The sequence below is a fragment of the Lolium perenne genome, chromosome 4, assembly GCF_019359855.2.
Source record: "Lolium perenne isolate Kyuss_39 chromosome 4, Kyuss_2.0, whole genome shotgun sequence".
Lineage (NCBI taxonomy): Eukaryota > Viridiplantae > Streptophyta > Magnoliopsida > Poales > Poaceae > Lolium > Lolium perenne.
The window spans coordinates 51,935,820-51,962,020 of NC_067247.2; the positions used below are offsets into that span (position 1 = coordinate 51,935,820).

Consider the following 26,201-nt stretch of genomic DNA (forward strand, 5'->3'; position numbering starts at 1 on the left):
AAGTTATGTTGAAACCTTGGATGAAACTAAGGTATTCCGAGAACTATGGCTAGGCAAATGGAAAAATAGCAAACCATAACTAGAGAATCAAAATGTTGAATATATATAGAGCGTCCGTGAGGATCTAGGTCTCTGTGTTGGCTAGGTCTAGCCTAGTTTTCAAATATAAATAGGAACCTAAATTTAAATTTGCGTTCGTAATAATTTGAACTGAGGTGCTAAGATTGTATAATCACTCTCCAACCAATTGAGCTAAGCTGGATCACATTTGGGGATAGCTCCCTCCTAGTCTTTCCCTGGCCGTTTGGTGCTTAATGGCTGATATATTGTTCTTGACCACACCCATGTAACCGCACCTCTTTGGTGCCCTGACTTGCTATACTCCTCTTTTTCTATGTATTCCATCGGTAGAAAGAAAACCTTCTTGTCGATGACAATGTATAGTATAGGATATAAATACATGCTGGATTGATATACGTGTGGATCCAATAGGATGGAGTACAATATCGTGTAGTCCATGTAAGATATGGTCAAATTACCAACGTGCTGATTGACAAGACGCAAAATTTATCTACTAGAACCCACCGTCCCGGGCCACCGACGAGGCGCCGCGCGCTATAGAATTGGGATTAATTATTTCGTGAATGGATGGTGAGCTAGCTAGCTTGGTGCCGTCGCCGTTGACAGATAGCCCGAGGAGAGCTGCCGTCGTGCGTATGCTGGCTTACAGCCTGGGCAGGGGGCGTCCGAGGCGGTCGTCCTCGGTGAAGATGTGGCGGCGGGTGATGTCGCTGAGCTTGGTGCATCCGCCGAGAGCCATGGTGAGCTCGAACTCCTCACGGATCATCCGCAGAATGTTCCTCACGCCGGCCTCGCCCTCCGCCGCCAGCGCGAACACCACCGGCCGGCCGATCTGGCAAACGCAAGTAAGATCAGTTTAGTGTTAGATCATGAGTTTTGTAGTCACTTGTCGAACGGTAGCTATTAGTTGGGTGACTTACGAAGACCCCAGCGGCGCCGAGGGCGAGCGCCTTGAAGACGTCGGTGCCACGGCGGACGCCTCCGTCGAGGAAGACCGGGATGCGTCCCTGGGCAGCCGTGACCACCTCCTCGAGGGCGCTAATGGTGGCGGGCACGTAGTCGAGCTGGCGGGCGCCGTGGTTGGACACGATGATGCCCGCCGCGCCGGAGTGGACGGCCAGACGAGCTGCGGACACGACCATGTCATGTCAGCACACATATTCAAACGAATAAATGGCGAGATCATCAATCAAGTAAACGAGGATCGGCATATTACCATCTTCTGCGGTGATGACTCCCTTGACGAGGATGGGCATGGTGGTGATGGTCTGCAGCCACTTGACATCCTTCCAGCTGAGGGTGCGGTCGATCTGCCCGGCCACGTACGACGCCAGCCCGGAATCAGCCGCCTGCACGTACGCCAACTCCAAACCAAGATGAGAAACATAAAAGGCAGCGCGCGCATGTAGGATAGATTTTAGATAGCTGAAGGAACACGTACAAACCTGGTCCATCTTGCCAAGGTCCAGGCCCTCGAAGTTCTTGAGCGTCAGATTGGGCGGCAGCACGAACCGGTTCTTGATGTCAGCTTCACGGCGGCCGAGGCGCGGGGTGTCGACGGTGAGGGCGATGGCCTTGAACCCAGCCTTCTCGGCCCTCCTCACCAGCTGCTCCACCACCTTCCTGTCCTTGTACACCTGCAAAACACCCATCCATCGTCCATGGCACATTCAGAACCAAATATGATTAACATCTCCTGATACTCACGAGTTGCGAGATCCATGTGTGATGCTTACGTAGAGCTGGAAGAAGCGGATTCCCGGTCCAGTGGAGGCCACCTCCTCAACGCTCGAGGTAGCCCAGGATGACAGCGTCTGAAAAACAAAAAGCATAGATGGCCAACGTCGACCCAATCATGTTAAATTCAGGCAGCTTCTATTTATACAGTTCGCGCGTCCTTGGACTGACTACAACAACATACCATTGCAGTTCCTGCCGCCGCGGCTGCCCGTGCCGTTGCGTACTCTCCTGAAGAAATACACACGGGAGTAATGCAATCTCAGTTTGTTGCAAATCAGCAAAGGCATATATAATTCCAGTTTAAGCAGATTAACACATTGCAAAGCTGACAGAGTGTTGGATTTTAGCACCGGGGCGTACCTTCTGGGTGCGCCATTTTTTGAAAGGCAGTGGGGGCAATCATGATGGGCATCGAGATCTTCAATCCAAGAACAGATGTGGTCATGTCGATGGTGGACACATCGATCAGTATGCGAGGGCGAAACCTAGCAAGAGGTGATTACACTAAGATTAATCGAGGGCCCTTGATAAAAACAGATACCAAATGCTCATGTAATTAATGAGTTCAGTGTTTGCAAATGTAGGATTGATGTACTAGCCAATTGAACCAAAAGTACAAACTTATTAATTAAGTAAGTAAAAGTCCTTAGCGGATTGATGCACTAGCCAACCGAACTAAAAGTTCAAACTGATGAAAATGGGCGAGGCACTATATTTATATTCAACAGAAAGCGGCATCTGATTGACAAAACTACATACTCAATAGGAGCAATTCTAATTAAATTGCTAATACTACATAAGAGCGAGCAACTTCGTGATCATGTTAGCCGATAGATCCATTGGCTGGTAGATTTCTTTCTTCTTCTGCATTGCGATTTCTGAACACAATTTTAGATCGTGGACCATATTGGGTGATTATGTATTAATAAAGCATAAAAGTCCACTCATTCGAAAAAAGACTATATGATGTCGTGATTGTTGTCTGAAAAATCACGGCCGGTATTCACCATTAGAGATGGCGGTGCTCAACTTTTGCAGTCTATCCTCTATCTCTTTCCCCAGTTGAACCCCCTGCTTTTGAACCAGGTCGGTATTCGTGGTCTTGATTAATTTTGCTTAGGTCTTGGTTTGAACCACATTGATCCTTTCAGGAAGAAGTGGGCGTCATATATAGGTGTAAAATACGATTTTATCAGATGAAACATGTTCACTTTCAACGGTGATGAGTGCATATTTCAGGAGGATTCATTCTTTATCTAGCAGATACTATGTTGTAAGAAATTTTAGAAGTTGCGTAGACTTACTTAGTCTGACTTAGAAATATCTATTTCTCAATCGACTTACAAACAGCAGCTCGATTCAAAATTGGCTGGGTATTATCAGCCAACCTATTGTCAGACTAGTAATGCCCATTTGCATAGTTTTACAATAGTAAAATACAGTAGGAGCTCGACACAATAACAGGAAACCCGCTGTTCGTACTCAGATTCGAGTACTCCCTACGGGACAAAAACCTGTAAGCGTCGGACCCAATGTTTGCCACTAACCTATTACATGTTGATCTCATGCAGCAAATGCAAAGCCAGGGAGGCACACATTACTGCGGGGCTGGGGCAGGAAGGAGATAGAATGCAGCATAAGGGTACACAATATTCATACCCTCGGCAGTCTCATGCACTTTGGTTAGCTCCAAAGATTTGGGGCACATCATAAATACACCCACCATGGTCCAGAAGAATAATGCGTCGCCCTCCTCAGCAACCCCGATGATCTTCACCGGTGGCATCACGGGGAACCGAGAGTCCGTCCAAGGCAATGGCGCCATGGACAGATCGGTCACCAACTCGCCTAGATCAATTGTTTTGCGCAACACCCAACCGCCATCAGCGTCGGTGTCCCGCACCCACAGGCGTATAATCAGGTCTTGTGCAGCGGCAAGACCGAGCCGTGCACCACCGTCCACCCTCATAAGGCGGACATTACCACCCCTTGGTCGCCCGAACGCGGTGATGGTGCGCTGTCCTATGTCATAAGCCAGCACACGATAGTCATAAAGTGGTTGGTACATGGTGTTGTTGACGATGGCACATGGCTCCGCGCGGATCTGACCACCCACGGGCAGGAGGTCCTCCGGCATGGACTCTGGGCCGGTCAGCGAGGAGACGACATTGGCAGACACACGTCCTCGAGAGTCGCTGCTCACGACTGCTATGCAGAACGGACTTGTGGGCTTGCAATTCATGTAATGCTTGTCGTCATCACAGCCGGCCGCGCAGATTAGGGCAGCATTGGTGTTACTCTTTAAGAAATTCAGTCTAAAGAAGCTGCTTTGTCTGACGATCTTCCGATGACAATAGCCAGTCATAGGGTGCCACACAAGGAAACACATATCTTGCCCACTGGATTCGTCAAAGAGGAGAACGCGGCCATGCCGACAATCCATGAACTTCCAACGGTGTTCATTCTCGCCGGGCCGCTCAAAGGAGAAGCTACTGAACCCGCCCACATGCACGAATGGGCGGGGAATTGTGTCGGAGTTGTGGAAGAAGCCCATGGTTAGGGGTGTACCATGGCGCACGTGGTACCGGCGTAGAAAACCTTGATCATTCACGATACGGCGCCAAGCCCTGCAGACAGCGGAGGCATGGACAAGGCTTTGAGGAAGCGGCGGGAGGTGCTCGATGAGCTCGGATTGGAGGTCGTCTGGTAGGATGTGTGTCATCGCTGTGTTGCCATTAGGTTAGCTATGAGGTTAAGATCTGAATTGTATGGTAAGTTGTCAGAATTTACCTTTTTTACTTTTCGCCGGTGTTGCTAAAGCATGGTCATCCACCAATTTTTTGCCGGACAAAGCAACTAGTCAATACAAATTACTAGGCGGCGTGGCCAAATTCACCTTGATGAAAAGCTCCCGCCGCTTCGCCACTTTGACGGTGAGCACCAAAGGCGTCACCACCACCCACTGCCGGGAGGCAACATCAAGGTCCACGAAGAGGAGGAAAGGTGGAACCACAAAGATCGCTAGAGAAGATCAAGATTGAAAACTCTAGATCTGGAACTTGGTGGAAGAAAAGGATGTGAGGAAATTGCGGCGCCTGTTGTGGTGCGGTGGGAGACCGGTTAGGTTAGGACGGAGGTGGTCTATTTATTAGATGCTGGAAGTGATGGTGATGGTTGGATGTAGATCCAACGGCTACAAAAAAAAGTGTGAGTTCACACAATTTTTGAGAAGTTGTGTTCAAACGCTCGATCAAACTAAGGTATTTAGAGAAGTTTGGCTAGGAAAATGGACAAGCAGCAACCATAACTAGGGAATCAAAAAGGTTTACTTATAGAGCATATATATGTTCCACCAAGAAGGATATTTTGCGCATTCTGGTACGAGACAACTCAATCATTACTATTATTAAAATTTTCATTGCAAAAGTAAAACGTTTGTTTATTTTGATCGCAAAAGTCATATTTTGTATCCATCTTCGTTGACCACTAAAACATCCCAAAGTTTCCATTTCATACGCTAGTAACCCTGGTACTTATGATTAAGTTCTGTCCGATGACCACTAATTTTGGGATCAACGTGGTAAATGAACTGTGTTGTACTTGATGTATTTGATAATTGATTTCAAAAGCTAGACATGAAAAAATGGAAAAGTTCATTGGCCAAACAAAGAAAATACTTCCTCCGTCATGAAAGCTTGTTATAAATGGAGAATTTGAACTTAATTGGCTTACAGGATCCTCGAGAAAGCCTCCCGGTTCTCCTTGAGAGTCCACTCGTCCTCCGCCCCGGACGCGTAGTAGTCGTAGGCCATCTTGGGAAGCTTCTGCTTCGCGATGGCCTGGTACTCCATCATATTGGTGATCTCCCCCATTTTCTCCTGACTAGCAGTGAACCCCGCACCACTCTGCAACCAAGAAGAGTACGAGTGTAAGCGGGTAGAGTTCTGCAACCCAAAACGGCCACCGTTTTGCATGCAAAAAAAAATGCTTAAGAGGATGCATGAGATCGCAAAAAATGGCAACGTAACCAAACGAAAAATAAATGAGACGTTCCATGGCTGGAGGAACAAAAGGGAGGGACGCCTTCCTTGAAGTGAGCACACAGATGCCCATTTTGTTTCTGCATAGAAGGGACGCTGCTCTTTCAGCAGAAACAATAGGAGTACTAGCATCTGAGCTGTTTTAGCAGAAATACTATGTACCCTCATCCCCAAAAACGTTCAGAAGAAACGAAGCGAAACAAGTAGATAATCATGCCACTACTCATACAGAAAACCAACAGAGTGATTCGTCGAAAGCAAAGGAAAGATGCAAGAAAGCAAAACCCTCTTGTTCTTCAACACCGAAGTATTGCAGAAACACAGACGGAGCTCAAGGAGAAATTAGCTGTGGAGAAATTAGCTCCAGGAGAAGGGACTGGATGAAGGTCATGGATGGATCACTTTGTTACCTTGGAGAGGGAGGCAGGCGAGGCGCGAGAGGGGAACGAGAGCGGGAGTGGTGCAGGTGCAGTCCAAGCGATATATAGCTAAGAGATAGATTGGAGAGGTTTCTGCTGCGCATGGAGACAAATATGCAGAGAGACGTGGAGGTGGAGCGTGTTGAGAGAAGGGCCAGGAAAAGGAGAGGGAGGTTACGGATGAGCTATTGGAGGTTGGGATGAAGGCTGGCTCCTCCTACACTGCTTCCTCATCCACTTGACATCAGCATCACCCAAACCATTGGAGAAACACAATAAAAGAAATTACTTGTTTTTTCGTTTCCCCTAATTTTTTCGGTGTTCAACAGTCGCAGCAGATTATCTTCTTCCGGGATTGGTCGCCGAAAATTGTAAGAACGACAAGGTCGAGTGTGTTATCTTCCTCGTGGGTGACTCCGGATCATAATGACATTAGGCAAGGCTCCATCTTGGTCAGAGACAGGGCTTAAGTCATGAAGGAAGTTATCCTCTATATATTCAACGTTCTTGTGTCACAGAACTTCAAGGCAAAAGCTAGGATATGGTACGAAGCATGCTCAAAGTAGACAACAGTCATCTACCCTTGTCGTCCTCCCAATTCCTATGGTGGGAAAGGGATAGCACGATTCAGCTTCAGAGCTCAGAGTGTATGGCAATTCTATGACAGTTTTCAGGCACCACACAGCTCACATACCCTCCGTCTATCTGACTCAGCAACTGGTCCTAAGGGATGTCACAAACTCGTGTTGGTTCGCCTGTTGGCAAAAAACAATAATAGTGCCATGCCATACTTACATGGGACACCAGCATACCTTTGTATGAAATTGACTGAATTTTTATAATTGCCAATATAAATAGGAAAATAAGCATATTCTTATCTACTTATTTTAACAAGGTGCCAGTAATATTTACTCTATTCTCAACAAACCGACAAATTGCCAACTCACATGCTTTAACAGTCAGATCGCATTCCTCACTCCCCGCAAAAAAAAAGATCACATTTCTCAAAGCAGCAAACTCCCCGTAACAGCACTGCACATATACATTACTAGGGAAGAAAAAGAATCACCGTATATACAACCAGCATTAGGGATTACTTGGTTTCTTCCCCTCTAGTTCAAATGCAAAATGCATCTGAACAGGAGCCATCAGATTTCTTTTCTCCCCGTAGCTGTAAGCAAACTCATCGTCCTCGTCTGAAAAAAAAAAGCTGTAGCTGTAACTGCACATATATAGCACCTTATATTCCCCTACCATCCCCACTCCAGACCTTCTCCCATGAGTTCTTGTTAGCTTTTGGTGCCTCCACAAATTGCTGGCCTGGCCTCTCCAACGATGGAACTTCTGCACCCTGAAGTTTGCCTTTCTTTGGTTTTGTTTTGACCCCCAGCAAACGTAAAGCGAATATCACAAGCTCGCTATAAAGCATTCCAGACTTATCACATAACTGTGGCAATAATACATCGGGTCAGAGTCCAGGAAGACTTAAGAAGCATGCTTGAATATAGTTCAAATGGAAAAGCACCCATCAAACTACCTGCAAAAGAGCTGTGATGAACATGTGGAATGCCTGAGTGTTCTGGCTGAGAAGGAAAGCAACTCGCCCAGAGAAATTCACAGCTCCATGCAACTGCAATCGATGAGAAACAGAGTAAATTGAATGTTATCCCCAATCCGGTAAACTACTTAAAGCATGGAAAGATTTATTTCCTGAATGCACAAGATGCAAGGAACAACCAATAAGTTGGAGCCATTTCATATATAGATCTTTAATTACTAGCCAAACACGAAAGCTGTTCAGCTAACTAAATTCTTATGTACACAAGAAGGGATGAACTTCACAGGGACCCAATCAATCATGACCTAGCAGCGCAAACAGACTACACAAGCAAACATATTTTTCAAAGTTTTGAACACAGTAGCATCACCATTTGGAGGGCAGAATTTTTCAAAACTTAATCATACTCAACTGTAGAGTTGGTAAATAATGAATATATAATTGAAATGTAAGTTACTAGAAGAATGCATTACCACTCGTAGGAAGGACACCCAGAAACCTGGGGGTGGGGCTGGAGGGCCAAATGAATTAGGACCCTGATTGTAAGGACTCATGGCCATACCACCGTAGGGATTTCCCATTCCATTATTATACATCGACCCACCATACATTCCAGAACCACCGTATGAGCCACCATAACCTCCTCCATAACCTGAATACATGTTATTTCCATATAGCCCACCGGCACCGCTACTATAAGCCCCACCAAATCCACCATATGAATTATACGTAGTGGCACCATAACCTGCATTTTGATTAAGAAGTTACCATTTCAAGACACAAAGAGCATGGAATGCCTGAAGCATACACAAATTATTTCTTACCTCCATAAGAATTTCCATATCCTGGTTGCTGCTGCTGCCAAGGACGTGGGGGCAAAGGTCTTGAAACTGTATTATTCCCACTGAAACCAGCATTGCTCTCTGCAGGAGAAACAACTTCCCCGGGTTTCGCCGTCCCAGAAGCCTCGACAACGTCACTAGTGGTGCCTCCAGATGGGGGCTTGAAAGGCGCTGGACCAGATGAAGTCCCTACACGCTCCCATGGCTTTGGTGGTGGACCATTACCTGCAAACCACATTCATGACTAAGTCAATGAATTGCTCTAACCACGAAGCTGCATGGCTTATGTTGCACATTATACAGCAACCTGAGATGGATGCTTACGGGGCAGACCACTATACGAAAATGCAGAGATTCCAGCCAGGCATGAAATATGTAGGAACTAATAGTAATACCGATTAACCTTGAAGAAATGCCCAGGAACTAAGTCAGCTAAACTCCTGTATGAAGTATTGGCCTAAGATCTCAGATGAAAAAACAAATCCCAAACTATAGCTTCCTGAAGCAAAATTACCAGTTATTCCTTCCTAAAAAAGCTCGTTCGTGAATTCATAGTACTAACCAGAAAAGTTCCTGAACATCGCCACCCACCCTAACTGATCGGACGCTACCTACACCAAGGAACTCTCAGCCCAATCCATATCCTTGTTGCTGCTGCTGCTGCCGCCGCCAAGGACATGGGGGCAAAGGCCTTGAAACTGTATTGTTTACATTGAAACCAGCATTGCTCACTGCAGGAGAAACAACTTCCCCAGGTTTAGCTGTCCCAGACACCTTGAGAATGTCACTGGCGCTGCCTCTCCAGATGGGGGCTTGAAAGGCGCTGGACAAGATGAGGTCCCGACACGCTCCGATGGCTTTGGTGGTTGCTGCAAATCCCATTCATGAATCACGACTGAATGAATGAATTGCTGTAACCACAAAGTGTCATGGTTTTAGTTGCACATTGGAGAGCAGTCTCGGATAATGCTTATGGACAGACCCCTATCCTAAATGGCAAGAGATTCCAGCAAGCCCCGATTAAACCTAGAAGAGCTCGCTCGTCAATTCATAGCATTCGCCGGAAATAGTTCCTGAACATCGCCACAACCGATCGGACGCTACCTACCCCTAGAAACTCTCTGCCCAATCCATCCCTGAAAATCCATATCCCGCACACGGAAACGAGAACGATCGACGCCTCTCTTCCTCACCGCAGCTTGACCGAGTCAACTACCAGGGGGGAAATCAAGGGTAGTTAGGTAGGTAGGGGGCGGAAGATGCAAGGGGTCGGGGAGGCGACGAACCTGCCATGGCGGCGCGGCGCGGCGCGGCTACAGTCCTGAGCCTCCTCCGGCGGCTCGATCGCGCGATTGTCGGCACGATCCCGCGGCGGCCGCGCCGAGGAGGACTATCTCGCTCGTCCCGCCGGTGCGGTGGGTGCCGTTCCGGTTCCGGTTCCGGTTCGCGTTCTTCTGAGAAGACCGGACCGGGCACACGGTTGGGGGTCAGCTGTGGCCTTTGACTCGCCTTTTGCGGGCCTGTGCTGTATATGGGCTAGACGAATATGCATTTGTTCGCGGGCCTGACTTTTTCGGGTAAGTATGATGACTATTATGCTCATATTTTTTCCTTAACATAGTTTTGGCATACTATATGGCATAGTTAGTTGATACAGGTACTTATCTTCTCTAATCCTTTTTTGGCAGGTTATGTTAACCCATACAAAATGCTAGTCTAGACAGTCTCTAGGTTTCCGAAGGTGATATCCATCAGACAATCATCTATCGCAGCGGTCGTGCTCGGTTCCTCCACCACCATGTGGACTCGCACCTTCCATCCCAATCTCTTGTCAGTTGTGAATCGTCTCACCCCTCCAAAGAAAGCGACGTCCTCGACAGCTCCAGTGGCGTTGGTTGTGCCGCCCGCTGGTCTATCGAGCTTGACATTGAACTTCCTAAAGCTTTATATGACCAATGCATGTTAGTTGTGATGTAAGGACATTATTCTTCTCACATCGCAACAATTATATTTTTATTTAAATTATATGCCATAGTATGCCGAAGGCTAGTGGGTGCACCTAGCTACACTCCATTCTAACCTTATATTTTTCCTCAAAAGTAATGAGGGAATAAGTCAACATGACCGTTTTTGCGTAGAAGGTTGAAAATGAATATGAAATCATGGAATGGTGCAATGAGCCATACTCCTAAGTTTGGACAATATGAAACAAAACTCATTGTCACCAAACCATCATTGTTTACTTATTTCACACATATAACTAGGTACGTGAGACAACTCAAGGTGCCCCACGAAAATACTACATTTTGACAAAATACAATACAACTACCACATAATGTAAAAATACAACCACCAAACACATCGTTTCACAAAGAAACCCCACGAATTCCAAACCACATTACGTTGCTTCCATGATCACCGCATGGCATACTCACTCGATGCCTAAGTCCTTCCTCATCTCGCCGATGAAGTCAGACACCTTCTCTGGCGAGAAGACGTTCTTGGAGACGCTCTCCCTCTCCATACACCGCGCCGCCCATGCCGCCAACTTTGGTGCCACCTCCGCCACGCCGACCCCCCAGAACTTGTCGAAGCTCTCAAACCAAGTGGAGAACGGCACAAGTGCGATGTCCAGGAACCCGAAGCCATGCTCCCCACCAAAGAACTCCTTTTCTCCGAGCTCCCCTTCAAGTGTCTTCAATATCCCCGCCATCTCTATGTTCGCCGGCACCTGTGGTTCCCCCTTGACCATATAGAGCCGGGAGCCACAGCCGTAGACCTTCTTATCAACGTAGTCAGCCCAGAAGCGAGCTTGCGCGCGCTCGTAGGGGTCAGTGGGGAGGAGGGGGCGAGTATCAGGAAATGCCTCGTCGAGGTACTGAAGGATGATCAGGGACTCGATAATGGTACGACCATCGTGTAGGAGAACGGGGACCTGCTTGTAGATCGGGTTGGAGCGGAGGAGGAGGTCACTCTTGGCGGCCAGGTCCTCTTCCACGTACTCGTGGGGGAGGCCCTTTTCAGCTAGGGCGATGGAGCACCGCTGCCCAAACGGGCTCAGCGAGGAGTTGAGCAACACCAGGCCAACATTCTTCTCGGCAGCCATTGCTAATCACTGGTAATCAGAACGGTTATGGTCTGCGTTTGTGTTGTATGGATGAGGTGTGTGGAGGATATGAGGATGCGAGTTAGCATATTTATAGGGGACCTTGGGGAGAGGGTGAGTGCTCGTGTGTTTCCTGGATGGTGGTCACCTAAGTACTTTTCTTCTGAAGATTAGTTCTTTTTAGTGATTGAATTGACTGGAAATTAGTTTGTGCGGTGACAAATCAACAAAACGAACAGGCGGGGCTAACTGTAGGTCAGTAGGTGTCACCGCTTGCGTCACGTACGGATTGAGCGCGGCAACCCGTGGCATGGTCGATAAGAGCGTATAACGTGAGTGCGTCAAATTAACCGCCGATATACCGCGCGCTCGGCGTTTTTCTCCTCCAGCAGGCGCCACAAAAAATCATGTGTTGCAATATTTTTTAGCGCGGGCAGGGTGTTGCGTTATTCGCCGTGCCATATCTCGAGCGTTGACTACAAAAAATCCCCCGCGCCTCCCCTTCTCCATTTCAGTCCACCGCCGCCGCCCTGATTTACTCCTCCGCCGCCTTGATTTTGCGCCCCGCCGCACCGATTCGACCTCCACCGTTGTAGATCCGCCGCCATCGGAGGTTAATCGGGTCAGCCGCCGCCGTTGTAGCGTCGTGTTGCCGCGTTGCCGCGCCGACCTTGTCAGCGATGATGTCCTCCTCGACCGGCGATGCAACATGGCGCACCCTAGCTGCTCGTCCAAATGACAGCAAGGTATGTGCCGCCGCCGACGCGCCCCATGTTGTAGTAAGGATGTTACAATTTGCTATTGTTAGAGGACCGGCAAGATTTTAGGATTTTACAAGTCCAATTTGCTATTGTTAAAGGACCGGTGAGATTTTGGGATCAAGATTGTCTTTCATATATTATGAACCTTGTGTCATAACATGATCATAGAGAGCGGTTATGGTAAAAACGTTGATCACACCCATTATAAATTGATGGAAGTCCCCGTGCAAGTGAGGAGGGCACAACAAATGGTGGCTCATTTCATTGCCTCGTATCATTCCATTCAATTCAATGATGTGCATGATGAGCTTCAACAAGATCTTATGGAGGAGTGGTGAACAACATTAGTTGATTGTGTTGTACGTATGTGTTGTATTTGTTGTATTGATATACTATTTGATTGTGGTGTAATAACTAGACAATTTATGTTATTTTTTAGTTGGTTTGTTTGATATATAATTACGTGTGCCGTAAACTGCAGCCTGTTATAATCGAAATGCACAATAAACAAAGAACGAAAAGTAAAACACTGCAAGGGACACGAGATTTTAACGTGGAAAACCCTTGCAACACACAAGGGAAAAACCACGGGCGCCAGCCAGCAAAACTTCACTATTTCGGTGGTGTTTACAAACGCCGTGGGTGTACAATGATGCGACAAACCCTAGCGGCGGCTTACAGGGAATATAAATAGACGGTGGCAACGATCCGTACCGCGGGGGCTGCCGCCTCCGCACCCCCCGCAGGCGTCCCTGTAGGGCACGACGTATGGGCTAACTTCTGACTACGCTATGCTTCAGCCCAAGCCTCCGGCGACGGGCCTCGCTTCGCTCGTCAGAAGTTAGCCTCCCTTTAGTATATGAATTTGGATCACAATATAACAAACTCCATCTTGAGACAAATTCCTTGTAGCATGAACTTCAACAATCACCTGAATCAAAAAAGAAAACACTTGCTGGCGCCAATAGCCACTTGGGCTAAACAGTTATACCAACCAAGCTTGAGCAAAGCTCAAACTTGGACACGGGGACAGGCTTAGTCATCATATCAGCATGATTATCATGAGTACTAATCTTGCATACCTTCACTTTACCTTTTGCAACCACATCTCTGATTGCGTGGTACTTAATATCAATGTGCTTTGTCCTCTCATGGAACATCTGATCTTTAGTAAGATAAATAGCACTTTGGTCATCGAACAACTTAATGAAAGAATTATCTCCACAAAGCTCAGCATATAAACCTTTCAGCCAAACAGCCTCTTTACCTGCCTCAGCAATAGCCATGTACTCAGCCTCAGTAGTAGATTGTGCAACAGCATCCTGCAAAGTAGCCTTCCAGCTAACAGCACATCCACCAACAGTAAACACATAACCTGTGAGGGACCTTCTCTTATCCAAATCGCCAGCATAATCTGAATCCACATATACGGCGAGCCCCTCACCAATCCTACCAAACCTCAAGCAAGCTTTTGATGTTCCACGAAGGTACCTGAAAATCCACTGAACAGCTTTCCAATGTTCTTTACCAGGATTAGCCATGTATCGACTGACCAAACTCATAGCATATGACAAATCAGGACGTGAACAAACCATGGCATACATCAAGGAACCAACAGCACTAGAATAGGGAACTCGAGACATGTACTCAATATCATCTTCAGAGCTAGGACATTGCAAAGCTGACAACTTGAAATGAGTAGCAATAGGAGTAGTAACTAACTTTGCATCATGCATATTAAAATGATGAAGAACTTTCTCAATGTATTTTTCCTGACTAAGAAACAACAAATTAGACTTTCTGTCCCTTTTAATTTCCATGCCTAGTATTTTCTTAGCAGGACCAAGATCCTTCATCTCAAACTCACTACTTAATTGATTCTTTAAAATAGTGATCTCTTTCATGCTCTTGGCAGCAATCAACATATCATCAACATATAGCAGCAAATAAATAGGTGATCCATTAACAAACTTGATATACACACAGCTATCATACTGAGATCTCTCAAAACCATGTGTAAGCATAAATGAATCAAACCTTTTATACCACTGTCGTGGTGACTGTTTCAGACCATAAAGGGACCTCTTTAATTTGCAAACAAGATCCTCCTTACCAGGCACAACATAACTTTCAGGTTGGTCCATATATATCTCCTCCTCCAACTCACCATGCAGAAAAGCAGTCTTTACATCTAGCTGCTCAAGCTCAAGATCATGCATAGCAACAATACCAAAGAAAGCACGAATAGAACTATGCTTCACAACCGGGGAGAATACATCATTATAATCAACACCTGGAATTTGAATGAAACCTTTTGCTACTAACCTTGCCTTAAATCGTGGAGGCTCATTAGGAGACAAACCTTCCTTCCTTTTAAATATCCACTTGCAGCGGACAGCCTTCTTTTGTTTAGGAAAGTGCACAACATCCCATGTGTCATTCTTCTCAAGAGATTGCATCTCTTCTTGCATCGCACCTACCCACTTCTCTTTTATCAACCGAAGCAATAGCTTCAGTATATGTAGCTGGTTCAATATCATGCTCCACCTGTTCAGCACAACTCAAAGCATAATCAATAATATCACATCCTTGAATTAATCGGGTAGGAGGTGTAATATTTCTCTTAGGGCGGTCAGCAGCAATAGACCGCCCTTGTCGCTGAACAATAGGTGGTGAAGGTGGACCATCATTATCATCATTGTTGGTTTCAGGAACCATATTTTCATTCTCCTTTGCGTGCTCCACCTGCACGCCAATTCTGTGCTGCTCATCATCAGAAACATCAGGAGAATCAATAGCATCAGAAATATCAGTAGACGGACTATCATTAAACATAACCGCCTCATTAAAAACGACATTCCTGCTCAACACAATTTTCTTAGTTTCAGGATTCCATAATTGATAACCCACAAGTATAGGGGATCGCAGCAGTCTTCGAGGGAAGTAAAACCCAAATTTATTGATTCGACACAAGGGGAGGTAAAGAATACTTATAAGCCTTAACAACTGAGTTGTCAATTCAGCTGCACCTGGAAAAGCACTAGTAACAGGGGTGATGTGAAAGCGTGATAATATGAGAGCAATAGTAATGAATACTGATGGCGAATAAGAATACGAGAGGTGATGGCACTTAAAATAGTTGATACTACTTCCAATGACATATAGAACGAGTATATGATGATGAGAGATGGACCGGGGTTCCCAGCGATCTACACTAGTGGTAACTCTCCAATAACAAGTGACAAGTGTTGGGTGAACAAATTACAGTTGGGCAATTGATAGGATTGAAATAGCATTAAGAAAGAACATCAATTCATTAATCATGTAGGCATGTTTTCCATATATAGTCGTACGTGCTCGCAATGAGAAACTTGCACAACATCTTTTTTCCTACCAGCCGGTGGCAGCCGAGCCTCAAGGGAATCTACTGGATATTAAGGTACTCCTTTTAATAGAGCACCGGAGCAAAGCATTAACACTTGGTGAAAACATGTGATCCTCATACCTACGCCTTCCCCTCCGGTTGTCCCAATTTCTGTCACTTTGGGGCCTTTGGTTCCGGACATAGACATGTGCATACAACTCGTAGATACAATCTAAGCAATAATTATAGAGCTTAAATCTAAGATCATGCCACTCGGGCCCTAGTGACAAGCATTAAGCATAACAAGATTGCAGCAACAATAACTTCACAAACTTTATAGATAGACTAATCATAATGTATCATCCATCGGATCCCAACAAACACAACACCGATTACATCAGATGAATCTCAATCATGTAAGGCAGCTCATGAGATCATTGTATTGAAGTAAATGGGATAGAGAGTACCAACTAGCTACTGCTAGAACCCGTAGTCCATGGGGGAACTACTCACGGAGCATGATGGAGGCGGTGGCGTCGATGGAGATGGCTTCCGGGGGCACTTCCCCGTCCCGGCAGGGTGCCGGAACAGAGACTTCTGTCCCCCGAATTGGAGTTTCGCGATGACGGCGGCGCCCCTGGAGTCTTTCTGGAGTTTTGTCAATTCGTCTCGCGTTTTTAGGTCGAAAGGGCTTATATAGGCGAAGAGACGGAGTCGGAGGGTGCCTGGGCCCCCCTCACAGTAGGCCGGCGCGGCCAGGCCTGGGGCCGCGCCGCCATGTTGTGTGGTGGCCCCCTGGCCCCTCTCCGACTCTCCTTCGGTGTTCTGGATACTTCCGGAAAAAATAAGATGTTTGGCGTTGATTTCGTCCAATTCCGAGAATATTGCCCGAACAGCTTTTCTGGAACCAAAAACAGCAGAAAACAGGAACTGGCACTGTGGCATCTTGTTAATAGGTTAGTTCCGGAAAACGCATAAAAACATTATAAAGTGCAAGCAAAACATGTAAGTATTGTCATAAAACAAGCATGGAACATCAGAAATTATGGATACGTTGGAGACGTATCAGCATCCCCAAGCTTAGTTCCTACTCGTCCTCGAGTAGGTAAACGATAAAAAGAATAATTTATGTAGTGACATGCTACTTACATAACCTTGATCATACTATTACAAAGCATATGAAATGAATGAAGTGACTCAAGGCAATAATCTATAGTTGCTAACAAATAGATAACATATAGCAAAACTTTTCATGAATAGTACTTTCAAGACAAGCATCAAAAGTCTTGCACAAGAGTTAACTCATAAAGCAATAAGTTCAAAGTAAAGGCATCGAAGCAACACAAAGGAAGATTAAGTTTCAGCGGTTGCTTTCAACTTTCAACATGCATATCTTATGGATAATTGTCAATACAGAGTAATATGATGAAGGCAAATAAGCAAGTATGTAAGAATCAATGCACAGTTGACACAAGTGTTTGCTTCTAAGATGGAAGGAAGTAGGTAAACTGACTCAACATAAAGTAAAAGAAAGGCCCTTCGCAGAGGGAAGCAGGGATTAAATCATGTGCTAGAGCTTTTTAAGTTTTGAAATCATATAGAGAGCATAAAAGTAAAGTTTTGAGAGGTGTTTGTTCTTGTCAACGAATGGTAATGGGTACTCCAATTACCTCGCCAACCAGACTTTCAAGAGCGGCTCCCATGAAGGACGTTATCTCTACCAGCAAGGTAGATCATCCCTCTTCTCTTTTGTTTACACACGTACTTTAGTTTTTATTTATTTAAGGGTGACACTCCTCCCAACCTTTTCTTTCACAAGCCATGGCTAACCGAATCCTCGGGTGCCTTCCAACAATCTCATACCATGGAGGAGTGTCTATTTACAAAATTAAGTTGCTTACTGATGAATCAGAGCAAAACATGTGAAGAGAATTATTAATGAAGTTTGATTAATCGGGGCTGGGAACCCCATTGCCAGCTCTTTTTGCAAAATTATTGGATAAGCGGATGTGCCACTAGTCCATTATGAAAGTCTGTCAAGAGTAAATGACAAGGTTGAAAGATAAACACCACATACTTCCTCATGAGCTATAAAACATTGACACAAATTAAGAAGCATTTTGAAGGTTTAAAGGTAGCACATGAAGTATTTACTTGGAATGGCAGGAAATACCACATAGTAGGTAGGTATGGTGGACACACATGGCATAGGTTTTGGCTCAAGGTTTTGGATGCACGAGAAGCATTCCCTCCCAGTACAAGGCTTTGGGCTAGCAAGGTTGTTTGAAGCAAACACAAGTATGAACCGGTACAGCAAAACTTACATAAGAACATATTGCAAGCATTATAATACTCTACACTGTCTTCCTTGTTGCTCAAACACTTTTACCAGAAAATATCTAGACCTTAAGAGAGACCAATCATGCAAACCAATTTCAACAAACTCTACGGTAGTTCTCCACTAATAGGTAAACTACATGGTGCAAGAACTTAATCATGATCTACTTGAGAGCTCAAAACAATTGCCAAGTGTCAAATTATCCAAGACAATATGAGGCATTTTCTGTTTCCAACCAAATAACAATAAGTGCAATAGCTTCCAACTTTTATCATTGAACATTAAAAGTAAAACGAAGAACAAGTGTTCATATGAAAAAGCGGAGCGTGTCTCTCTCCCAAACAAGGATTGCTAGGATCCGAATTTATTCAAACACAAACAAAATAAAAGCACACAGACGCTCCAAGTAAAGCACATAAGATGTGACCGAATAAAAATATGGTTTCAATAGAAGAAACCTGATAAGTTGATGAAGAAGGGGATGCCTTGGGCATCCCCAAGCTTAGACGCTTGAGTCTTCTTGAAATATGCAGGGATGAACCATGGGGGCATCCTCAAGCTTAGACTTTTCACTCTTCTTGATCATATATCATCCTCCTCTCTTGATCCTTGAAAACTTCCTTCACACCAAACTTCTCATAAACTTCATTAGAGGGGTTAGTACTCAAAAAACTTGAATCCACTTTTAGTCATGTAGTGACACATTGCAAGAACTCAATAAAACATTAGCTACAGCTCTCCACGTCTAGAAAGCCTCACTTAAAGTCCATAAGAGACAATGCAAAAAACAGAGACAGAATCTGCCAAAACAGAACAGCCAGTAAAGACGAATTTTAAAGAGGTACTTCCGTTGCTCAAATCAGAAAACTCAAAACTAATGAAAGTTGCGTACATATCTGAGGAACACGCACGTAAATTGGCAGATTTTTCTGAGTTACCTACAGAGAACACAGCCCAAATTCGTGACAGATAGAAATCTGTTTCTGCGCAGAAATCCAAATCTAATATCAACCTTCTATTAGAGACTTCACTTGGCACAACAATGCAATAAAATAAATATAAGGAGAGGTTGCTACAGTAGTAACAACTTTCAAGACACAACAAAATAGTAGCAAAATAAACACATGGGTTATCTCCCAAGAAGTTCTTTCTTTATAGCCATTAAGATGGGCTCAGCAGTTTTAATGATGCTCACATAAGAATGAGAGTTGAAGCAAAAGAGAGCATCAAGAAGCAAGTTCAAAACACATTTAAGTCTAACCAACTTCCTATGCATAGGAATCTTGTACACAAATAAATTCATGAAGAACAAAGTGACAAGCATAAGAAGATAAAACAAGAGTAGCTTCAAAATTTTAAGCATATAGAGAGGTGTTTTAATACCATGCAAGTTTCTACAACTATATTTTCCTCTCTCATAATAATTTCCAGTAGCTTCATGAACAAACTCAACAATATAACTATCACATAAAGCATGTTTTTCATGATCCATAAACACATAATTTTTATCAGGCTCAAAAATAGTGGGATTAAAACTTTCAAATCCACTTTTATCAATAATATAACAGGATGATTGATCAATCTCAAGAGATATGGGACTCCTAGATAAAGTCAAGAACTCTCCAATCCCATTTTCATTAGTAGTACAATTAATATTATCAAGTAACATAGGACCATCATCTAGAGCTTTATCATAAACATTTGCCAAGCAAAATTCTTTAGTACCATGCATTTCGACATCAGGCACAAACAAAGCATTATCATAAGATTTATCAAAGTAGCATGGATTATCATAGATAACAGTAGCATAATTATTTTCACAAGTTTTACTCATAGGGAATATTTCAAGAGAATCCACAGGAACATAACATTCAACCTCCTTTGGTAAGCATGGAGGACAATCAAATAGTGTAAGAGATAAAGAGTTACTCTCATTAGATGGTTGGCATGGGTAGCTAATCCATTCTTCCTCCTTTTGTTCATCACTCTCCTCTTCTTTTTCATCCAATGAGCTTTCAGGTTCATCAATTTCCTCCTCTTTTTCATCCAATGAGCTTTCAAGTTCATCAATTTCTTCTTCCACAGGTTCCTGCAAATTGTGAGTGCATTCTTGTGCATTAATGAGTCTCTCTTTATAATCAATGATATAAGGATTATCACTGTAACTTTCATTGCAAAAATTAAGGATAGAAGAGACATAATCTTTAAGGTCCATACAAACAACACAAGTTTCATAATTCTTAACCATGAAGGATTCGATCTCAGAGGCTCCCATAAATAAAACAAATTGTTCTACCTCTTCGAACCCAAGGTGAATATAGTTATTCCAATTATAGTTCTTAATTAAAACTTCTTCACTAAAGCCACATTGAAATTTCAGATGTTTAGTATCCTCTTCAGAGCAACAATTTATATCATGGCGTTTAAGCAAAATTTTAGCAATTGTATTCAATTTTTCTATCATAGCACTCATTACTTTACCAGTTCTTGATTCTCTATAATTATAATAATATTCTATAAGCTCCAAGTAGGTTATGGGTTCTCCCATAACAGCAGTTTTTAATTTTTAGTTTTTTCAAATTTTTATGGATTTTTGGGTATATGAGAAAAATAAAACTAGACAAAAAGAAACTAGACAAAAGTAAACTAAGAAAAATAAAACAGGACAGAAATAAACTAAGCACAAATAAACTAGACAAAAGTAAACTAAGCAAAACAAAATAAAATAAAATAAAAACACAGAGAGAGAGGTAGAGTGTACTCTCCAGGTGAACTTATGAGTAGAACTATGTCTCCCCGGCAACGGCGCCAGAAAACAGTCTTGATAACCCACAAGTATAGGGGATCGCAGCAGTCTTCGAGGGAAGTAAAACCCAAATTTATTGATTCGACACAAGGGGAGGTAAAGAATACTTATAAGCCTTAACAACTGAGTTGTCAATTCAAGTGCACACTGGAAAAGCACTAGTAACAGGGGTGATGTGAAAGCAGCAGTAATATGAGAGCAATAGTAACAGTAACACAGCAGCAGTAATAGTAACACAGAGGTGATGGCACCAGAAAATAGTTGATACTACTTCCAATGACATATAGAACGAGTATATGATGATGAGAGATGGACCGGGGTTCCCAGCGATCTACACTAGTGGTAACTTTCCAATAACAAGTGACAAGTGTTGGGTGAACAAATTACAGTTGGGCAATTGATAGGATTGAAATAGCATTAAGAAAGAACATCAATTCATTAATCATGTAGGCATGTTTTCCATATATAGTCATACGTGCTCGCAATGAGAAACTTGCACAACATCTTTTGTCCTACCAGCCAGTGGCAGCCGGGCCTCAAGGGAATCTACTGGATATTAAGGTACTCCTTTTAATAGAGCACCGGAGCAAAGCATTAACACTTGGTGAAAACATGTGATCCTCATACCTACGCCTTCCCCTCCGGTTGTCCCAATTTCTGTCACTTTGGGGCCTTTGGTTCCGGACATAGATATGTGCATACAACTCGTAGATACAATCTAAGCAATAATTATAGAGCTTAAATCTAAGATCATGCCACTCGGGCCCTAGTGACAAGCATTAAGCATAACAAGATTGCAGCAACAATAACTTCACAAACTTTATAGATAGACTAATCATAATGTATCATCCATCGGATCCCAACAAACACAACACCGATTACATCAGATGAATCTCAATCATGTAAGGCAGCTCATGAGATCATTGTATTGAAGTAAATGGGATAGAGAGTACCAACTAGCTACTGCTAGAACCCGTAGTCCATGGGGGAACTACTCACGGAGCATGATGGAGGCGGCGGCGTTCATGGAGATGGCTTCCGGGGGCACTTCCCCGTCCCGGCAGGGTGCTGGAACAGAGACTTCTGTCCCCCGAATTGGAGTTTCGCGATGGCGGCGGCGCCCCTGGAGTTTTTCTGGAGTTTCGTCAATTCGTCTCGCGTTTTTAGGTCGAAAGGGCTTATATAGGCGAAGAGACAGAGTCGGAGGGTGCCTGGGCCCCCCTCACAGTAGGCCGGCGCGGCCAGGCCTGGGGCCGCGCCACCATGTTGTGTGGTGGCCCCCTGGCCCCTCTCCGACTCTCCTTCGGTGTTCTGGATGCTTCCGGGAAAAATAAGATGTTTGGCGTTGATTTCGTCCAATTCCGAGAATATTGCCCGAACAGCCTTTCTGGAACCAAAAACAATGAGAAACAGAACGGCACTGTGGCATCTTGTTAATAGGTTAGTTCCGGAAAACGCATAAAAACATTATAAAGTGCAAGCAAAACATGTAAGTATTGTCATAAAACAAGCATGGAACATCAGAAATTATGGATACGTTGGAGACGTATCAATAATCTATATGCCTTAACTCCTCAACCATAACCAAGGAAGATGCACTTAACAGCCCTTGGCTCCAACTTTCCATTATCAACATGAGCATAAGCAGTGCAACCGAAAACTCTCAAATCTGAATAATCAGCAGGCGAACCAGACCATACCTCAATTGGAGTTTTCTTATCAAGTGGAACAGAAGGTGACCTGTTGATGAGATAACATGCGGTGGAGGCTGCTTCAGCCCAAAAACCTCTATGCATCTTTGCATTAGACAACATGCAACGAGCCCTCGAAATAATGGTCATGTTCATGCGTTCAGCCACGCCATTCTGTTGAGGGGTGTACGGAATGGTATGATGTCTTACCATCCCATCATTGCTGCAAAACTCATCAAATTCATTTGAACAAAATTCCATACCATTGTCAGTACGGATTATCTTAACCTTCTTTTCAGTTTGGGTTTCTACCATAACTTTCCACTTCTTAAAAGCATTAAAAACATCAGATTTATGTTTCAGGAAATATGGCCACACTTTCCTTGAGTAATCATCAATAATAGTAAGCATGTAATTAGCACCACCATTAGAAGTTCTACGGGACGGACCCCAAACATCAGCGTGTACATAATATAAAATGCCTTTGGTGGTATGAACGGAAGCATTAAATTTTACTCTTTTATGCATACCAAAGATGGAGTGCTCACAGTACTCAAGCTTACGTAAATCACAGCCATCAATTAGCTCTCTCTTTGCCAATTCTGCCATGCCAAGCTCACTCATATGTCCAAGACGCTTATGCCAAAGGTTAGTCTTACTAGATTCATCAGAACTAACAGCAGCAGCAATGCCAGGCAAAGTACTACCTCTAAGGACATATAATTTCGCAGAATTCATATCACCAATCATAATAATGAGAGAACCTGATGATACCTTCAAAAGTTTGTTCCCACCTTTGTACTTGTACCCGTCACAATCCAGGGTACTCAAAGAGATCAAATTCCTCGCCATGGAGGGTATGTGTTTCACTCCTGTCAACGTGCGTGTCATCCCATCATGGGTCTTGATCCGAACAGAACCAATGCCAACAATGCTGCACTGGTTGTCATTCCCCACACGCACAAAATCTCCACTCTGCACAGACTCATAAGAACTGAACCAATCTTTGTTACAGCAGATAAGAAACGAACATGCATTATCAAGAATCCATTCATCATCACGTGAAACACATGCAGCCAAGACAGCTAAGCAATCTCCATCAGAACTATTACTACCATCATTACTAGCAACAACAGCAGCCTCACCCTTACCGGTGACAACGGCAGCCTTACCATTACCATCATTATTTTTCGGTTGGTAAGTTCCGTTCCTTTTTCTCCTTGTTCTGCAGCTTCCAACAATCATCAATATTGTGGTTAGATTTCTTACAATACCTGCAGAACTTGTCACGTCCTTTGGACTTTGAGCGACCTCTGTCGCCCTTGCTCTTATCTCTGTTGTTGTGGTAGTAGTTATCTCGCTGCTCAGGCCTGCCACGGACCTCTAATGCCTCCGCCTTGGAGGACGAACTTTCAGCCTGCACCATAGATTTCATTTTCTCCTTTTGTTGGAGAGCATCATAAACTTCCGCGAGAGTTAGTTTGTCGCGGCTTAATAATATGGTGTCACGAAAATTACTGAAAGAATTAGGCAGCGAGCATAAAAGAAGAAGACCTAAATCCTCATCCTCATACTTAACTTCTATAGACTGCAAATCAGAAACAATCTCTTTCCAGGAAGATAGGTGTGATTCATAACCGAACCTCCCTCTTGCAACTTATGCGAGAACAGCTTCATCTTCACATGCAATCTGCCCGTGAGATCCTTGGACAAACAGATCTCCTCTAGTTTGACCAATAACTCGGCGGTGGTTTTCTCCTGCAGCACTTCCTGCAGAATATTATTGGACAGATGGAGTTGAATCAACGATAAAGCCTTACGGTCTTTCCGCTTCTCCGCATCGGTCCAGGTATCCTTCGCTTTCTCGCCGAAAGCATCGATCGCTTCATCCAGATCTGAAGATTGGGCGAGAATCGCCCTCATCTTCACTTGCCACAAAGCAAATCTCGTGGTGTAGTCCAGCTGCGGTAGATCGAACTTCAGTGACGACATCTCGTAAACCCTAGATCCAAAGAACACGGGCTCTGATACCACTTGTTATAATCGAGATGCACAATAAACAAAGAACGAAAAGTAAAACACTGCATGGGACACGAGATTTTAACGTGGAAAACCCTTGCAACACACAAGGGAAAAACCACGGGCGCAAGCCAGCAAAACTTCACTATTTCGGTGGTGTTTACAAACGCCGTGGGTGTACAATGATGCGACAAACCCTAGCGGCGGCTTACAGGGAATACAAATAGATGGTGAATTTGGATCAGAAGTTAGCCTCCCTTTAGTATATGAATTTGGATCATAATATAACACAGCCTCCGGTGAAGCTCTCGCTGACGCGCCACGCACGCTCTACAACCGATTTACAACGCCACATTATACAGAGATGGGCTGGAGATTCCCTAATAGGCAACGATGTGATATGTGGTGACGACATCATAAATTAAGAAGCCGACAGGCAGCTGCCGTATCTTATTTTACCCTTCCTGACTTCCTCCTACGGCGGTACGGCATGATGTCATTTGTTCCAAAAGAAAACAGACACAAGAAAAAAGAGGATTAGATGCTTTTTTACACTAGCGGAGACAGGGCCTTCGCTTCCAGTCCTTAATAAGCTCTAGTTCTGGTTGGCCAACCGGAACTATACAGGCGGGACTAAAGGTTCCCCTTTAGTCCCGATCCGGTTACCAGCCGGGATAAATGGTCATTCATGTGGCCGCGATATAGGGTTTGAGCTAGAGAACCTTTAGTTCCGTCTCGTAATCCCAACCGGAACTAACTATTATTTTCAATTATTATGTTTTTCATTTTTCTAATTTATTTTTTAATTTATTTTTTTCTAATTAATTCCTAATTATTTGACTTGTTACTCTCTCACTTGGAATTTTTAATACTACTTACACTTAATCTGTAGTTAAATTGTAGACTTGGTCATCACTTCTCGGTCGGTCACCCATCCGCACACTACTAAACCCTCAGCACGTTTAACTCCTCGTTTCTTTCCTGCTGTGCTCCCGCGAATGTGGTTCAACCTTGTTATAAATACTACCATATCAATCCTATTAACTCTTATACCATTGTATCATATTTTTGTATTTGTTGAAACCAAAAATAATCTGTAAACCGCAATTGAAAAAATAATATATGCTTTATTATTAGAAAAATATGAGGAATTTGAATATGAAATAATTATGTTTTAGTAATTTTTATTATTTTTATCAAATAATATATGCGTTATTCATATAATATGGCCAAATAATTAATATATTTAAATCTGTAAACCGCAATTGGACAAATAATATATGTTGTATTTTTAGAGAAATGTGAGGAATTTGAATATGAAATAATTATGTTTTTATTCATTTATTATTATTATTATCAAATAATATATGCATTATTCATATAATATGGTCAAATAGTTAATATCTTTAAATCTGTAAACCGCAATTGGCCAAATA

General features: G+C 43.8%; 4 protein-coding genes across 5 annotated transcripts; all 4 read right to left on the bottom strand.

Moving 5' to 3' along the window:
• Positions 1 to 446: 446 nt before the first annotated feature.
• On the bottom strand, positions 447 to 6,430 carry LOC127292510 (glycolate oxidase 1). Its single transcript, XM_051321927.2, has 9 exons — positions 6,272 to 6,430; positions 5,554 to 5,726; positions 2,182 to 2,306; positions 2,003 to 2,049; positions 1,818 to 1,895; positions 1,527 to 1,718; positions 1,298 to 1,430; positions 1,002 to 1,207; positions 447 to 913 (listed from the first exon to the last, which is right to left on the bottom strand). Exons 2-9 carry the CDS (start codon positions 5,691 to 5,693, stop codon positions 725 to 727), a joined length of 1,110 nt encoding a protein of 369 aa, XP_051177887.1. The 5' UTR covers positions 5,694 to 5,726; positions 6,272 to 6,430; the 3' UTR covers positions 447 to 724.
• LOC127292509 (uncharacterized) lies at positions 2,218 to 5,546 on the bottom strand. Its single transcript, XM_051321926.2, has 2 exons — positions 4,612 to 5,546; positions 2,218 to 4,545 (listed from the first exon to the last, which is right to left on the bottom strand). The coding sequence occupies exon 2, from the start codon at positions 4,541 to 4,543 to the stop codon at positions 3,419 to 3,421; it is 1,125 nt and encodes a 374-aa protein (XP_051177886.1). The 5' UTR covers positions 4,544 to 4,545; positions 4,612 to 5,546; the 3' UTR covers positions 2,218 to 3,418.
• A 732-nt stretch (positions 6,431 to 7,162) lies between the features above and the next one.
• LOC127292511 (peroxisomal membrane protein 13) lies at positions 7,163 to 10,153 on the bottom strand. 2 transcript variants are annotated; one of them, XM_051321930.2, is made up of 6 exons: positions 9,967 to 10,153; positions 8,663 to 8,905; positions 8,312 to 8,583; positions 7,818 to 7,910; positions 7,551 to 7,727; positions 7,163 to 7,476 (listed from the first exon to the last, which is right to left on the bottom strand). In XM_051321930.2, exons 1-6 carry the CDS (start codon positions 9,971 to 9,973, stop codon positions 7,429 to 7,431), a joined length of 840 nt encoding a protein of 279 aa, XP_051177890.1. In that variant the 5' UTR covers positions 9,974 to 10,153; the 3' UTR covers positions 7,163 to 7,428. The 2 variants fall into 2 exon arrangements, with proteins under 2 accessions (XP_051177890.1, XP_051177889.1); XM_051321929.2 differs by lacking the exon at positions 9,967 to 10,153 and adding an exon at positions 9,243 to 9,387.
• Positions 10,154 to 10,898: 745 nt separating this feature from the next.
• Positions 10,899 to 11,839, bottom strand: LOC127292513 (probable glutathione S-transferase GSTU1). The gene has a single exon (XM_051321931.2). The coding sequence runs from the start codon at positions 11,784 to 11,786 to the stop codon at positions 11,112 to 11,114; it is 675 nt and encodes a 224-aa protein (XP_051177891.1). The 5' UTR covers positions 11,787 to 11,839; the 3' UTR covers positions 10,899 to 11,111.
• Positions 11,840 to 26,201: the final 14,362 nt, after the last annotated feature.

Excerpts from the sequence above, each read along its gene's own strand:
- LOC127292509 (XM_051321926.2), bottom strand. The coding sequence starts at position 4,543 with ATGACACACATCCTACCAGACGACCTCCAATCCGAGCTCATCGAGCAC.
- LOC127292510 (XM_051321927.2), bottom strand. The coding sequence starts at position 5,693 with ATGGGGGAGATCACCAATATGATGGAGTACCAGGCCATCGCGAAGCAG. Across the intron at positions 1,431-1,526 it reads ACCTTGGCAAGATGGACCAG|GCGGCTGATTCCGGGCTGGC; the intron begins GTTTGTACGTGT and ends GCGTACGTGCAG. Across the intron at positions 914-1,001 it reads TCGGCGCCGCTGGGGTCTTC|ATCGGCCGGCCGGTGGTGTT; the intron begins GTAAGTCACCCA and ends TGCGTTTGCCAG.
- LOC127292511 (XM_051321929.2), bottom strand. Across the intron at positions 7,911-8,311 it reads GGGTGTCCTTCCTACGAGTG|TTGCATGGAGCTGTGAATTT; the intron begins GTAATGCATTCT and ends CATCGATTGCAG. Across the intron at positions 7,728-7,817 it reads TCATCACAGCTCTTTTGCAG|TTATGTGATAAGTCTGGAAT; the intron begins GTAGTTTGATGG and ends TTATTGCCACAG.
- LOC127292513 (XM_051321931.2), bottom strand. The coding sequence starts at position 11,786 with ATGGCTGCCGAGAAGAATGTTGGCCTGGTGTTGCTCAACTCCTCGCTG.